The sequence below is a fragment of the Phyllobates terribilis genome, unplaced genomic scaffold, assembly GCF_046119375.1.
Source record: "Phyllobates terribilis strain yellow unplaced genomic scaffold, ASM4611937v1 Scaffold_5__5_contigs__length_657084704, whole genome shotgun sequence".
In the NCBI taxonomy this organism is placed as follows: Eukaryota; Metazoa; Chordata; class Amphibia; order Anura; family Dendrobatidae; genus Phyllobates; species Phyllobates terribilis.
In genome coordinates, this window is record NW_027362765.1 from 505,794,176 (window position 1) to 505,811,752 (window position 17,577).

At 42.1% G+C, this 17,577-nt stretch overlaps 2 protein-coding genes across 5 annotated transcripts in view; one reads left to right on the forward strand and one right to left on the reverse strand.

Moving 5' to 3' along the window:
* BLOC1S2 (biogenesis of lysosomal organelles complex 1 subunit 2) overlaps window positions 1-9,306 on the forward strand; it is a 40,352-nt gene extending 31,046 nt beyond the window's left edge. For all 4 annotated transcript variants that reach the window (XM_073685610.1, XM_073685613.1, XM_073685612.1 and 1 more), the window contains exons 5-6: window positions 2,640-2,744; window positions 9,154-9,306. In XM_073685610.1, coding sequence (XP_073541711.1) covers window positions 2,640-2,744; window positions 9,154-9,185 — 137 coding nt within the window. In that variant the 3' untranslated portion in view covers window positions 9,186-9,306. The remainder of the gene's footprint in view (window positions 1-2,639; window positions 2,745-9,153) is intronic.
* RUFY2 (RUN and FYVE domain containing 2) overlaps window positions 1-17,577 on the reverse strand; it is a 142,445-nt gene that overhangs the window by 23,985 nt on the left and 100,883 nt on the right. The window lies entirely within an intron of this gene.

A 17,577-nucleotide genomic window follows, 5' to 3' on the forward strand; every position in this document is an offset into this window, starting at 1 on the left:
CCCCCAATCCAAAGACATACTGATAGGGAATGTAGATTGTGAGCCCCGAAGGGGACAGTGCCGATAATGTCTGTAAATTGTCTGAATTATAAAGCGCTGCGGAATATGCTAGCGCTATATAAATAAAAAGATTATTATTATTATAGTGAAGATCATCAGTATTTGTTGGACTTAATCAGGAATTAAATAGTTTCCCCGAGGAGGGACATGTCTGTTTTTGGATCCTGACATCCTGTATTCCTGTGGTCCCATGGCCACAGCGCCATTTTAGAAACAGTGGGAAGTCTTGGAGGTGGGAGAAAATATTGGTCAACTGGAAAATAAGATTCTAATCTTCAATTGCACACTGAAGTCCTGAGATTGGTGGCTTCACAAGGAGAATCTCTCTCAAAGAGTTCCCTGAGAAATCCTTATTTCATCAGTCATTACTACCTATGCCAACCCCTTCGTTTCAGGGACACGTATGGGGGCATACTGTACTGGTATAGAGCCAAAATGATGAAATTATGTCACTGTCCAAATACTTCAGGACCTAACTATATGTACAGGTAGATACCTCTTTAATATTTAGTAAAATAATTAAATTTTAATCTGAAAATTGGCACAGAAAAATTAGAAATGTATTTTATTAAAGAAGCATTAAATGTGTGTATATATGCATGTCGTGTGTGTATTAATATACGCTCATCAGTGCTCTCTCCAGTGTCCAGCGCCATTCTGCTCCTCTTGTCTGAGACGTCACTGCCCTGCATACTCTCCGGGTCACGCTGCGCTCTGCCGGACCCAGAGGTGGCTTTTCAATGTTACTCTAAGGAGCGTCAGAACAAGGCGCATATAGACTTTCATTGTAAGAGACTTCCAGCTCTCACACAAAGCATAGAGGGAGCTGGATAGTCGCAATTGCGGTGACGTCACTGAGAAGAGCAGAAGACCGGCGCTGTACACCTGAGAGAGCAGCAGTAGGTGAGTATACACTGTGTTCCAAATTATTATGCAAATAATATTTTCTCAGATGTTCCCAAATTACCTATATGAATTGCAGTCATTGTAATTTTCCAGTCAAATAACTATTAGAGTACAATTGAAAGGTTTTTGTACAAACTGCCTATGATAACAGTATATTTTTAAAAAAAATAAAAAACTCAAAATGCATGTTCCAAATTATTCTGCACAGCAGAGTTTTCAACCTTTTCATTTTAATAAAGAACAAAAAAATGGTCATTTTTGAAATTATAAGCATTAGCAGGTTATTACAAACTGAAATCAAACAGTTTTCAACTCAAAACTTTATTCTAGGTGATGTTACATTTGCACATAGGACCCCTTGTTCGAAAGGAGCTTCTGAACTCTCTCGTCCATTGAATTTGTCAGGTTTTGGATGGTTTCTGCTTCAATTGTTTTGCATGAGGACAGAATACCCTCCCAGAGCTGTTGCTTAGATGTGAACTGCCTCCCGCCATCATAGACACTCCTTTTGATGATGCTCCAGAGGTTCTCAATGGGGTTGAGGTCAGGGGAGCATGGGTGCCACACCATAAGTTTGTCCCCTTTTATGCCCATAGCAGCCAGAGATGCAGATGTGTTTTGTGCAGCATGAGACGGGGCATTATCATGCATGAAAATGATCTTGATGCGGAGTGCACAGTTCTTCTTCTTGACCCATGGAAGGAAGTGCTGTTTGAGAAACTCAACATACATTATGGAGTTCATCTTTACCCCTTCAGGGATCCTAAAAGGGCCGACAATCCCTCTCCCCATGATTCCAGCCCAAAACATTACTCCACCTCCTCCTTGTTAGCGCCGTAGCCGTGTTTGCATGGGGTGTCCATCAACCAGCCATCCTCCACTCCATCCATCTGGACCATCGAGATCATTTCATGCATGATAATGCCCCGCCTCATGCTGCACATAACACATCTGCATCTCTGGCTGCTATGGGCATAAAAGGGGGCAAACTTATGGTGTGGCACCCATGCTCCCCGGACCTCAACCCCATTGAGAACCTCTGGAGCATCATCAAAAGGAGTGTCTATGATGGCGGGAGGCAGTTCACATCTAAGCAACAGCTCTGGGAGGGTATTCTGTCCTCATGCAAAACAATTGAAGCAGAAACCATCCAAAACCTGACAAATTCAATGGACGAGAGAGTTCAGAAGCTCCTTTCGAACAAGCGGTCCTATGTGCAAATGTAACATCACATAGTTTTCAAATCAAAACTTTATTCTGTTTGATTTCAGTTTGTAATAACCTGCTAATGCTTCTAATTTCAAAAATGACCATTTTTTTTGTTCTTTATTAAAATGAAAAGGTTGAAAACTCTGATGTGCATAATAATTTGGAACATGCATTTTGAGTGCAGTTTGAGTTTTTTCTTTTTTATAAAATATACTGTTATCATAGGCAGTTTGTACAAAAACCTTTCCATTGTACTCTAATAGTTATTTGACTGGAAAATTATAATGACTGCAATTCATATAGGTAATTTGGGAAAATCTGAGAAAATATTATTTGCATAATAATTTGGAACACAGTGTATTAACACACACTACATTATATACACATATACACACATTTAATAAAAAATATATAGATGCTAGTGCTTCTTTAATTAATCGGATTACTCATAATTTTTCTTATAGATTCAAGTCTCCAGCCGTATCTTGAACAAATCAATCAGATAGAAGAACAAGTGGCATCTTTGGAGAATGCAGCGTATAAACTAGATGCCTATTCAAAACGATTAGGTAAGATCCAGTCACTTGTGGTAGTACATAGTGGTTTTCAATGTGTTGTGTACTATAAGGCTGTGTGCCCACTATCCGTTTTTCAAGCGTTTACGCTGCGGAATTTCCGCAGCGTAAACGCTTGCAAAACACTTGGTAATCCGTGCCCCATGGTCCCCAATGAAAATCTGCATGTTCTGTGCCCATGCTGCGCAATTTTCCGCAGCGGAAAAATCTGCAGCATGTCCATTATTTGTGTGTTTCTGCATGCGGATTTGAGGTCCCAATGCATTTGAAAAACGCAAGTCAAATCCGCATGTAAAAACGCGTGCAAAATCCGCAAGCGTTTTTGACTGACAAGAACATGCAGAAACACTACAGAAATTTTCTGCTTAATTTCTGCATCGTGGGCACATACCCTTATAACTCAACTCCTACATCTGTAGTGAAATAGTAATTACACTTTTTTCATAAATCAATAGTTAAAGCAAAGATGAAGAAACAATTTTCTTCTTACCGTATTTTTCGGACTATAAGACGCACTTTTTTCCTCCAAAATTTTGGAGGAAAATGAGGGGTGCGTCTTATAGTCCGAATGTTGGGGGGGGGGGGTGTATATATATATGTGGGGTGTGGGGGGAGCGGTAACGGTGGAGGAGCGGGGCACAGGAGGCAGCAGCCGCCCGCTGCAGCCTACACTGTCCCTGCTGCAGCCTACACTGTCCCTGCTGCTAAAGAAAATGAATATTCACTGCTCCCCATGCCATGGGGCGTGGGGAGCACTGAATATTCATGCTCCTTAATAGCAGCACACAGTGTAGCCGCGCTGCGGCTCCTGCTGCTGCCGGAATCGCCTGTGCCTGCTGTTAAAGGGTATGAATATTCAACCTCTCTCCACGCCCGTGGGCGAATATTTATGCCCTTTAATGAGCGGGCACACGAGATAGCCAGGAGCCGCAGCGCTATGAAGGAGAGTGAAGTCACTGCTCACTGTTCACACAGTCCCAGCGTGGGGAGCAGTGACTTCCGGCAGCTGATCTCTCCTTGTGAGCCGTGCATGACGTCACTGCCATGCACGGCTCACATGGAGAGATCAGTGCGGGCCGACAGGACGCAGCGCTGGAGGAGAGAAGAAAGGTGAGTAGGAGTGTTTATTTTTATGTGCAGCATGATTGGGATTAGGGGGACCATGCATACTAGGACAGGGATTAGGGGTGCCATGCATACCAGGATGGGGATTAGGGGTGCCATGCATACCAGGACCGGGATGAGGGGTGCCATGCATACCAGGACAGGGATGAGGGATGCCATGCATACCAGGATGGAGGGGTGCCATGCATACCAGGATGGAGGGGTTCCATGCATACCAGAATGGAGGGATGCCAGGCATACCATGATGGGGACCACGTATAAAAGGAGGGGGGGGGGGGGGCATATATACCATACCAGGATGGGGGATATTGTCAGAATTATGGGACATTACCCCTATACCAGTGTCAGCAGACCCACTCCCCCTAAAAAGTGCATCATGACCACATTTTTTGCTTAAATTTTTTATTTTTTTTATTTTCCTCCTCTAAAACCTAGGTGCGTCTTATGGTCCAGTGCGTCTTATAGTCTGAAAAATACGGTAGTTAAAAATGCCTGTGTTCTCCATTTATCAGGTTATCAGTCACTTTTTGCCTTACTCGCTGATCAGTCACGCTCAAAAACTGCTCAAATCTGTTTCCAATCTGTCTGCAGTGAGGGATCAAATTACAATTTCTGCCTCTGGTAAGTGGAGCAGTGAGAAGATGGAAGGAGAAAAAGGCTGACCATGCTAAGAGAAACATGTAATACTTCTAATGCAAAGGGGATAAAGCTACAAAAAGTGAAGGTTACAAGTCATATAATGGCCTCAAATAGTGTTGTTCCTCATGTACGCACTCAAGACAGCTTAGGCTGGGGTTACACAGCAACGTCAGTCATGGTGTGAGTCCAGTAATCGCTAAGTGTCACTGCGCAATGTAAGTGAATGGACTTACACTGCAATCCCAACGGTGCCACAATAAGTAAGTTGCAAAAAACTGGACCCAGTCTCAGTGCCCCATTCACTTGTATTGTGCTGCGATGTAGTGAGGACACATAGAGATCTTTAGCTGCATTTAGCTGGAGTAAGAGGTGTCAAATTCATTAAAAGGCATGCACCTCTTAATGAATTCAGCACATCTTTCAGCTGTTATGGAGTACATCTCTTTAATAATTTATGCCACTTGTTGTGTAAATTATGATGAATTTGGCGGGATTAGTGTCCCACACTCATCCCCGCTAAACACGGCCCACTTTTCAAAAACATGGCAGAGCTGGTGTAAAAAGTCGCATCATTTTTGTGCCACTGAGTTGCACCAAAAGTGTGTAAACATTCAAAAAGTTGTAAGCTAGTAAAACCAACCCAATCTGCACTCGCATGTAAAAAGTATCAGTCTGAGTAGGACCCAGTGTTTAATTGGAACAAAGAAAAGCTTAAATATCCTGTATGGACTCGCACATGAACGGGCCACAAGGTTTATCTGTTGCAATGTTACCAAACGCACCCACACTAAAAGCTGGGACTGCACCTAAAGCTTGTTATAACGCTACCAATATAGGTGGCATAGCATAGTATGGGCTTGTTCACACCCTGCGTGTTTTTGCTGTGGAAAAAAACGCTGCATTTTACAGTACCAGCAAAGTGAATGAGATTTCTGAAATCCCATGCACATGCTGCTTATTTTTTCCGTGCCGATTTGAACCGTCAAAGAGTTTTTTCAAATCTGCAGCATGTTACTTCTTTCAACATTTTTGCAGCATTTGTCACCCATTTAAATGAACTAGAAATAAATGCAATTTAAAGCGCCCATATTTTACACAGCGTTTTGAATTGGAAATGCTGAACGCATGCACAATGCCTACGAGTGTAAGGTTCCAGTGATCCAAGTGTCCTCCTACTCTTCACCATAGTGAAATAAATCTAGAGCTCAACCTGCTAGTGAGTTACCGAAGAGTATCGTTTTCTATTTCTAAGGCTATGTGCCCACTAGGCAGAAATGATCCGGATTTTTCCTGAGCGTTTCTGCATCTCCCTGGCAGAAAAAAACGCATGCGGATTGTACATGCGGATTGTACATGCGGATTGTACATGCTGATTGTACATGTTGATTGTACATGCGGATTGTACATGCGTTTTTCCTGCCAGGGACATGCGGATGTGAAGCGTTCTTCACGTGCATTTCCGCATGCGGGTTGACAAGCGCTTTCCAAGCGATTTTAGCATCACCTGGAAAGTTCTTGTCAACTTGGTCACACTATATAAATCCATGCAACCGGCATGGATTTATATACTGTGACCTTGAAGAATGGTTAAAAATAAAAAATCGCTCTGTGCTACCTTACCGGCAGATCGCAGTACACTGAAGGACCTGCCGTCACATGACTATGACGTCAGCGCAGGTCCTTCAGTCCACCGCGATCTGCCGGCAAGGGAGGGCGAGCGCAGCGGGGGCCGTCAGAAGGTAAATGTAACATTTATTTTTTATTTTATTCGTTTTTTCACAGGTTCTATGGTACCCGGGTGTGGAGGAGAGTCTCCTGTCCTCCACACCCGGGTACCATCCGCACATTGAAATGCGCATCTACATATACAGTGATGCGTAATACATGCGATCTAATGCAAGTCAATGGCGGCGGATTTCTGCAATGATAATCCGCAGCAGAAATTTCCGTAGCATGTGCACAGCACATGCGGATTATCATTGGAGAACATGGCAGACCTTCTACCAAGCGTTTTTTAAGCGTTTCTGCAGTGTTTTTGCCGCTGCGGAAATGCTTAAAAAACGCATCGTGGGCACACAGCCTTATAAATTATTCTAATTTACTGAGATAATGACTTTTGTGTTTTCATTGGCTGTAAGCCATAATCATCAACATTAACAGAAATAAACACTTGAAATAGATCACTCTGTGTGTAATGACTCTATAGAATATATGAGTTTCACTTTTTGTATTGAAGAACTGAAATAAATTAACTTTTTGATGATATTCTAATTTAGTGAGATGCACCTGTATATTATCCTCTGAAACACTTTGACATTTCAGAGACTTTATACTTTGAAGATCCAGCAGGGGGCCATAGCTGGAGATGAGACTAGTCTTGCTCTGCCCCTGGCCAGCGGCTCCCAGCACTGCTAGAGGTGATTGACTGCTCTGTCCCTTGCATGTACATAGGAAGAGAGCTGCCAATCACCTGCAGCAGCCCTGAAAAAAGTATATTTCCTCTGAATTGACGGAGAATTTCAGAGACTAATATACCTGGCAGCAAGTGTGCAGCCAGGCTACGATACATGCTGCCTGTGGTTTGGGCATCATGAATTCTGAAGATTCCATTTAATTTGTGGATTCGGGATGCAACTGAAGTGAATGCTCAGCTGTTAAAAGTATTGCAGTGTATTTGCAGTTTCAAGTGATCACTCTCAACAAACTATCCTGTGTATGCATGAAAAGTAGCACTATTTCTGGCCAATATAAGTCTTGTATTCTGCATTTTTTGCCTACTTCCAAGTCTACAGGATCTAAATCTACTAGTTGTCTCTGAGCTATTGGGTGGAGACTAACTGCTATGATGTCTCCATACACCGCACATACATAGACAAGAGGTAGTCCTACTCTCCTGCTTTTATGTACCACGTTCAGCTACAGTATTGAAGACATTTAGCAGCGATACTGAGCACAGTAGTTGTGAATCAAGTACTAGAAAGCAGCAGAACAACACTCTGCTACCGCTACTCTCCATAGTCTTCCTTAGACAGGTGTAATCTGATCTCTCATGAGCTGGCAGTCTGTCTTGCTTAGACAGAGGCTGAGTTCACACGATGCGTTTTTCATGCGTTTCCGCGGCGTTTTTGCAGTTGCGTAAACGCCGCGGAAACGCATGAAAAACGCATGGTAGAAGGGCAGCAATGTTCCCCAATGGAAATCCGCATGTGCTGTGCCCATCCGCAGCATGTCAATTAATTTTGCGGAAACGCTGCTCTTTTGCCGCCATTGACTTGCATTAGACCGCATGGAATCCGCATCACTGTATATGTTGATGCGCTTTTCATGCGGTCTAATGTGCGGATGGTACCCGGGTGTGGATGAGAGGACTCTCATCCAGACCCAGGTACCATTAAAAAAAAAAGAATAAAATAAAAAATATATATATTCTCACCTTCTGACGGCCCGCGCAGCGCTCCTGCCGGCTTCCCGGGCACTTCGCGGTTGAATGAAAAAGGACCTTCGCTGACGTCAGAGTCATGTGACGGGTCACGTGACGCTGACGTCGGAAGGTCCTAAAGTCTTCACTGCCGGCAGCCGGGACCGATGAAGCAGGACACCGGGGGCCATCAGAGGGTAAAGTATAGATTTATTTTTTGACATTCACACACTGTATAAATCCATGCCGGTTGCATGGATTTATATAGTGTGAAGTTGACAAGCACTTTCCAAGTGATGCTAAAATCGCTTGGGAAGCGCTTGTCAACCCGCATGCGGAAATGAAAGTGAAGACCGCTTCATTTCCGCATGTCCCTGGCAGGAAACCGCATGTACAATCCGCATGCGTTTTTTCCTGCCAGAGAGATGCAGAAACGCTCAGGAAAAAATCCTGAGCATTTCTGCATCGTATGCACATACCCTAACACGGATTTGAGCAGTTTTTTCAGAGCAGACAGAGGAGAGGGAAAGAAGTGGCCCATAAGTGGAGAAGAAAACAGATTTCTCTGACAAGATATATTACAAAGTTTCTTACATTTTCTTGTACTATTGATTTATGCAAATTTTGTTGAAATGACAGTGACCAAGTTTTGTTTCACAAAGACAACCCTTCCTTAGAGCTTCCAGTCTAGCAGACGTAAGCTGCCTATTTATTACATGGTTACCCATTTATCCGCCATGTAATACTGCATTTTGCTGCACCTTGCCTGTAATGACTGCCCCTTCCTACATAAGACATGATTAGGAGAGAACTCTATCCCACAGTAGTGTGTAGCTAAAACCCAACACAATATAAAAAATGACACAAAAAATGTTGCAATTGCTGTGTTTTTTTTTTCTCCCATAGACTGTCCCCCCTTCGAGAAAAATGAATACCATTTTTTTTTCAATATATGTAACCCAAAATGGTGTCATCTAAAATAAATAAACCCCTTACCACAAAATCAAGCCTTCATGTAGCTCCATAGAAATAAAAAGTTGGTTTTCAGAAAAAGAAACAATAGAAAAAAAAGATGTCGTCCAAAATTCTGGTGTCTTTAAAGGGGTTATAGTCGTGTAACAATGAAGGATCCTTATACTAGTGTCTGTAATGCTGTGATAGTATGCTTTAGTGTCATATTCCTCAACATGTTAATATTTAGTAATTTCTTTTTTCTTACAGAAGCAAAGTTCAAAAAACTGGAGAAACGATAGAGACATTTCCACAAAACAACAATATTGCAAAAGTCCTAATGCCAAAGGAGGATTCCTATGTCACTATGCCACCATCGACAAAGCTTTTTACTACAAACCTATTAAAAATAAGCTTAACGAATACTGAGTTTTATTATATAGTTTACAGGTTTATATTTAAGTTTTACAAGTCGGAACAGGGTACAACGTATGGGGCACATTCATAGACAGTACATAAACCTTACAGGACAAAATGCAAAAACATGGAGCATAACAGGTAAAAGCAAGAGCATGAGACTCCGGGGAATGGAGGAAAGGTAAGGATCAATGGTAGGCTGATGTCCACTAATAGTGGCACTTAAATACAGGCAAGGTACACTGGGAGAGAATTATGACATTGAGAACTTGGGACAAATGCTAGGGAAGGTATTGTTAAAAATATGAGCGTAATTACATGTAAAACCGAAGAGATGACATAAAACACAAACAGAGCAATGTAAAGTATCTTATAGAGAAAGTCTGCACTAGATAAATCGCTGTCACAAAGCGGCTAAATGTCCAATGATAGGCTTGGCCCTTGGTCACATGACAGCAGTGTCCAGACCTGGCTCCAGCACCGTTAAAGGAAAAAAATTAAGTCAAGCAGATGTTTAAAGCGCATCTGTCAGCAGGATTGTGCTTGGTAAACTACATACACTTTCAGGTGGGCGCCGTTACACTGAGTAAAATGATGCCTTTGATGATGAAATCCGTCCAGTGGTTCTTCTATAATCTTTACTTTTAGTTCTGCCATAGTGCTCTGGTGCTCTCATTATGTATTCATGTATTTCTATCTGTGCCTTGTGACAGGTCACTGTACTTTCAGTCACCTGCCTACTGTTTTAAATATTGCCTGTTTAATTTATGTTCAAAAGTGAAAATTTACATCCCCCAATATGGCCGCTGCGGCCCACGTATGCGTAGTAGCATCTTTTGGTTGCCGAGATGCCACTGCGCATGCGCGGGCGCCATTTTGCATCAGGAAAAAGAATTTGGGTGCAGCAATATGGCACTGCGCAAGCGTGGACTGCGGGAACCATATTGCTGCAGGCAAGTTTCTTTTTCCTCTAGCAAAATGGTGCTCGCACCTGCGCAGTGGTATCTCGGCAACCAAAAGATGGTACTACGCATGCGCGGGCCGCAGCGACCATATTGGTGATGTCAATTTTCACTTTTGAATAGAAATTACACAGGCAGTATTTAAAACAGTAGGCAGGTGACTGAAAGCACAGTGACCTGTCACAAGGCACAGATATGAATACATAATGAGAGAACCAGAGCACACGTAGATCATTATGACAGAACTGAAAATAAAGATTATAAAAGAATCACTGGATGGATTTCATCATCAAAGGTATCATTTTACTCAGTGTAACGGCGCCCACCTGACTTGTGTGGTTTACTAAGCACAATCCTGCTGACAGGTGCGCTTTAAGAACAGCATAGTATGAGGACAGGTTCGCTCTCCTATTAGCCCAAAATACATAAAAAATAACGTTTGAGGGGAGTATAATGGAAGTAGTTAAGTCCACAGTATCCATGAGTGGAGGTGTACCCGTGGGGAGGTGTAACTGGGGAGGGGTACCCGTGGGGAGGTGTAACTGGGGAGCGGTACCCGTGGGGAGGTGTAACTATGGGGAGGGGTACCCGTGGGGAGGTGTAACTATGGGGAGGGGTACCCGTATCATAGAATCATAGAATGGTAGAGTTGGAATGGACCTCCTGGGTCATCTGGTCCAACCCCCTGCTCAAAGCAGGATTCACTAGATCATCTCAGACAGATGTCTGTCCAGCATCTGTTTGAAGACGTCCATTGAAGGGGAACTCACCACCTCTCGTGGCAGCCTGTTCCACTCATTAATCACCCTAACTGTCAAAAAGTTTTTTCTAATATCTAATCTGTGTCTCCTCCCATTTAGTTTCATCCCATTGCTTCTAGTCTTTCCTTGTGCAAATGAGAATAAAGATGTTCCTTCTACAATGTGACAGCCCTTGACATATTTGTAGACAGCTATTAAGTCTCCTCTCAGTCTTCTTTTTTGCAAGCTAAACATTCCCAAATCCTGCAACCGTTCCTCATAGGACATGGTTTGCAGACCAGTCACCATTCTGGTCGCTCTTCTCTGAACTTGCTCCAGTTTGTCTATGTCTTTTTTAAAATGTGGTGCCCAAAACTGTACACAGTATTCCAGATGAGGTCTGACCAAAGAGGAGTAAAGACCGATAATGACTTCACGTGATCTAGACTGTATGCTTCTGTTAATACATCCCAGAATTGTATTTGCCTTTTTTGCTGCTGCATCACACTGTTGACTCATGTTCAGTCTATGATCTATTAGTATACCTAAGTCTTTTTCACATGTACTGTTGCTTAGCTCTATTCCTCCCATTCTGTATATGCTTTTTTCATTTTTATTGCCCAGATGTAGTACTTTGCATTTTTCCCTGTTAAAAACCATTCTGTTGGTTGCTGCCCACTGCTCCAGTTTATTTAGGTCTTTTTGAATCCTCTCTCTCTCTTCTCTAGTATTAGCTATCCCTCCTAGCTTTGTGTCATCAGCAAATTTAATCAGTTTACCCTCAATTCCTTCATCTAAATCATTGATAAAGATGTTGAACAATACAGGTCCCAGGACGGAGCCCTGTGGTACCCCACTTGAGACATTCATCCAGCTGGATGTGAAGCCATTTACAACCACCCTTTGAGTCCGATCACTAAGCCAGTTATGAATCCACCTAACAGTTGCCTGGTCCATTGCATACTTGGTCATTTTTTCAATAAGGATGGTGTGAGATACTTTGTCAAATGCTTTGCTGAAGTCAAGATATACTATATCTACAGCATTTCCCTGATCCACCCAGTCAGTGATTCTGTCATAGAAGGAAATTAAGTTAGTCTGACATGACTTGTTAGATACAAACCCATGCTGACTCTGGTTAATCTCTTCATTCTTATCCATGTACTTACATACATGTTGTTTAATAATTTGTTCAAAGATCTTTCCTGGTATAGAAGTCAGACTCACCGGCCTATAGTTCCCTGGGTCCACCTTCTTCCCCTTTTTGAAGATAGGAACAACATTTGCTCTTCTCCAGTCTTCTGGGACTTCTCCTGTTCTCCAAGAATTTTCAAAGATTATGGAGAGTGGTTCTAAAATTTCTTCTACGATCTCCTTCAGTACTCTGGGGTGTAATTCATCTGGACCTGGAGACTTGAACTCATTTATGTTAGCTAAATATTCCCTCACAATCTTTCTGTTTACAGATAACTTTGATTCCTCTATTCCTTTAAAAGGACAGTGAAGATCAGTTGATGTTACATTTTCTTTCTGAGAGAAAACAGATGCAAAATAAGAATTAAAAAGTTCGGCCCTCTCAACATCCTCTCTTACCATTTCTCCATTTTCATCCTGTAAAAATCCTATAGCATCTTTGACTTTTCTTTTACTTTTGACATACCCCCAAAATCCTTTTTTATTGCTTTTGACATCTCTTGCAAGCCTTAATTCATTGTCAGCTTTAGCTAACCTGATACGTGCCCTGCAGGATCTGCAGACTGCATTATAATCTTCTTTAGATATGCCTCCCTCTTTCCATTTAATAAACATTTCTTTCTTTCTTTTTAGCATGTGTTTAAGTTCTGTGTTCATCCATCCTGGTTTCCTTAAATGCTTCCCATTCTTCCTACTTTTCGGGATTGTTAACGATTGTGCTTTGAGAATCTCATTTTTAAAAATTTCCCATCCTTCCTGGACATTTTTGTCCTTAAGGACATCCAGCCATTGGATCCCTCCTATTCTCTTTCTGAGTCTCTTAAAATCTGCCTTTCTAAAATCTAACCTTGAAGTTTGAGTCTTCACATGTCTTCCTCCTCTAGTTATCCAAAATTCTATAATAGCATGATCGCTGCCTCCTAGGGTCCCAGCCACCTTTACCTCCTCAACCATTTCCTCCCTGTTTATAAGGATTAGATCCAAAGTAGCAGATCCCCTTGTTTTCTCCCCTACCTTTTGGAAGATAAAGTTGTCAGCAAGAGAGGATAAGAATTTGCTTGACCTGTTAGTTTTACTTGAGAGAGATTCCCAACAAATGTCTGGATAGTTGAAATCTCCCATGACCACTACGTCTTATTTTTTGGAGAACTTGGTCATTTGATACATAAAGAGTTCATCCATATCTTCAGCTTGCCCAGGTGGCCTGTAGTAAATGCCTACAATGGTGTCCTTTCCGTTGTTCTCTCCTTGTATTCTTACCCAAACAGTGGGGAGTGTACCCTTGCATGGGTGACCAGTGAGTAGCAGGCTGCTGTGTATGTGTGTAATATGAGAGGGCTGATGTTCGGCTGGGACAGGAGGGAGATCTCTCACCTTATGAGTGCAGCACACACAGAACTATACATCCTGTATTCTCTGATGGCTCCTTTCAAACTACATAATATTATTTCTGCTGATTGAGCTAAGGAAAGTGAACATGTCCCCATAATATGCTAGCCAGTTTTATCTTCACTTGAAACAAGGGAGGACTAGCACCGCTTAAATGATCAAATAAAGAATGGGCTCATGTGTCATATACCAAAAAATGATCAGGCAGAAAACAAAGAATTGTATATCTAGCACCAGTAATCCAAAAATAGCAAGATAGAGGCATTTGTAAGAGGGCAAATGAAGTGTACAAAAAATACCTTGTATTGCAAAAATACCTTATGATGTAAATCAGATCAAGGAACTCACATGTGACCATAGGACATGTCTCAGGAGAGAGATATAAAGGAGTGAACGGGAGAGCAGTATGCCCCATCACGTATGGCGCAGGGAGTAGCAGACAGCTGGATGTATATATGTCTGTGGTGGATGATTAGCTGCAGATGGGCAGATTTTTACTATCACTGACGTCGGTGCCGAGAGATGAGCGGAATTATGGGCGTGGGGAGCAGTGAATATTTATTTTAGATTTACATACTGTTGGAAGCCAGCATGGACAATGTAAATATCAGGCCACGGCCCCACTATCAGTATTCGGTCAGTATTTTTTCTCAGGATTAGGAGACAAAACCAGGAGTGGAACAATCAGAGAAAAGGTATAATAGAAACAAGTCACCAATTCTGCATTTATCACCCACTCCTGGTTTTGTCTCCCACTCCTGAGAAAAAATACTGACCAAACACTGACCAAATACTGATAGTGGGGCCGTGGCCTCATAAGAACACTGAACTCCCAGTTGAATCCATAAACTCTGGATAACACCAAAGACCTACATCAAAGAGACCATGAGCTTTAAGGGGGGGGGTTGCAAAACCTGTGAGGTGTGGAAACAATTGTGTATCCTGTGGTGCAGTGCCTTTTATTCTGTTGATGGAGTAAAGTAAAGAGAGCACCTACATGGGAAATGGACAATTGTCTGGCCTTTTGGAAGGTACAAAACCCCTGTGGTGTTTGGATTACAAACCAGTGTTCTTCAAATTGACCCTAAGGCTATGTGCCCACGATGCAGAAATGCTCCGGATTTTTTCCTGAGCATTTCTGCATCTCCCCTGGTAGAAAAAACGCTTGCGGATTGTACATGCGGTTTTCCTGCCAGGGACATGCGGATGTGAAGCGTTCTTCACTTGCATTTCCGCATGCGGGTTGACAAGCGCTTTCCAAGCGATTTTACCATCACTTGGAAAGTGCTTGACAACTTGGTCACACTATATAAATCCATGCAACCAGCATGGATTTATATAATGTGACCGAAAGAATGGTAAAAAATAAATAAATATTATACTTACTTTCTGATGGCCCCCGGTGTCTTTATCCGATGCGTCCTGGTTTGCCGGCAGCTCGCGGTACACTAAAGGACCTGCAGACGTCAGCGGTCGCGTGACCCGTCTCATGACTAAATGACGTCATGGCAGGTCCTGGAGTCCACCGTGATCTGCCAGCAAGCCAGGACGCATCGGATAAAGACACCGGGGGCCATCAGAAGGTAAGTAAAATGTATATATTTTATTTTATTCTTTTTTTTACAGGTACTATGGTACCTGGGTCCGGAGGAGAGTCTCCTCTTCTCCACACCCGGATACCATCCGCACATTGAAACGCATGGAATCCGCATGTACAAATGCAGTGATGCAGATGACATGCGTTCCAATGCAAATCAATGGCAGCGAAAAAGCCGCGATTCTGCAAAATAATTGGCAGTGCTGCGTTTTTTTCCGCAATGATAATCCGCAGCGGAAATTTCCGCAGCATGTGCACAGCACATGCGGATTATCATTGGGGAACATGGCAGGCCTTCTACCATGCGTTTTTTAAGCGTTTCTGCGGCGGAATTGCTGCTGCGGAAACGCTTAAAAAACGCATAGTGGGCACACAGCCTTTATCTCCAACCCAAATGCAGATGAACCTGTCCTCAGGCCATGTGATACAAAGACCTTTGGGCTATACAAGGACACCATCTGCAGGAAGATGAAGACCTCTGCCGACTGTGTGGCTGATATAAAGGTGGCATATCAAGCTTATTCGGCATTCTTCCCATCTTCCACCACCCTCTCCATTACCTTTTCCTTTGCATTGTACCCTTGTCCCTTAGTTAGGTTTCCCTTATGTATGTTATTGTAAATATCTTATTTATAATAAATTCCCTTTTAAAGGTCCAGTAGCTTGTGTTAATATTAACTGGCACTCTAAAACTCGGCAGATTCTACACATATGCTTGACCAGAAGGATCGCGGCTGTGAATTCTCTGGAGCTTACAGCAAGAAAACCAGAGAAGCTACAGCAAAAAAAAGTTACATATTCTGAAAGGGCTTCTCAAGCCATATTTAATAACACCAATAGTATTGTACTAAAAAATCTTCAGACAGATTCCCTTTAAAAGAATGACCATATTTATTTCTATGTAAGAACGACTTGCTGTTCATATGTACAGGCTTTTGAGCCTATTTTAAAGGTTTCAGGTTTTCAAAAGATGCCAAATGGTTAAAGAGGGTTTTCCACAAACAAAATACATTTTAAACAATAGATCTTGAAATAATAAGTTACACTATTGGATGTGTCAAAAAAAAATGTTCCTGTGCTGAGATAATCTTATAAATGTGCCCCTGCTGTGTACTGTGTAATGGCTGTGCCTGACCGTGAATTGTTATTCCAAGATCTATTAATTAAAATGTACTCTGTTTATGGGAAAACCCCTTTAAAAGAAGTAACATGTCCATCCTTCTGGGTGTTTCCGCTAGGACGATGCTCAAAACTTAAAATATAAGTCAATGGGAAGGTTAAAAAGACATTTTTGTAGCATTTCTGTTGCAAAATAAACGCTATCAGTATTTGGTCAGTATTCGGTCAGTATTTTTTCTCAGGAGTGGAAGCCAAACCAGGTGAGGAACAATCAGAGAAAAGGTATAATAGAAACAAGTCACCAATTCTGCATTTATCACCCACTCCTGGTTTTATCTCCCACTCCTGAGATAAAATACTGACTGAATACTGATCAAATACTGATAGTGGTACCCGTGGCCTAATGCTGCCTCATGCAGGGAAGAGACTTCCTGTTTTTACATACAGTTCAGAAGGGTTCAGCTAGTCAGTGTTTAATCACGTGATGCCATAGACATCATGGGAAAGAGAAGAATTAACTGGGTAGAAAGGCAAAATGAACAATTGTAAGTACACAGTGCCATATGATATGACGATTGCAATAAATTAAGAGGATAAATCTTTGATAAGAGGAGGAGTGCTTCTTTAATTTAAAAAAAAATCTGTATTAGAAATGGTTATGCAAATTCTAGCTATACTTTAGGATATGGTGCTCCTCCAAATATAAGTGAAATACTGTTTCCTAGAACAAGTTGCTGTCAGATTATACCACACAGCTGTATGGAAGTGTCTGCATAGTTCTAATACCGATAGGCAATTTCAAGTTGAAGGCTCCAGTAAAACCCGTATTTCACTTAAAAAAATAGCCTTTCAAAAAGTTTCTCAGTGCTGCAGGCATTGTACAGTCCAGCTAAAGATCATATTTCGCTTGACCGGTTTTAATACAACTATTTTTTTTGCAGTGGTTTCTCCGCTTGTTATTGGCTATACGTGACCCCTGCATTCATTGCTGCGGGTTGGCCACTTCTTGCAGACGCTGTCACATACTACTTGGAGAGTTTGCTTTGAAATCAGTGGATGAAATGTTTGTCATGGAGCCTTTGATTGATTTTAGCAGTGTTCTTGTGCTCTGAAGTGTCACATAATGGCTGAGAAGGAACCTACAACCAAGGAGAGGTTCTCCAGAGAAGGTGAAAGACCTGCTATACAACAAGGCAAGTAGTGTTTGTTTTACATGTGGGTATTATGTGATCTGTACAATGACAGTTCTGTTTTTCTTCAAACTTCCTCCATGCAT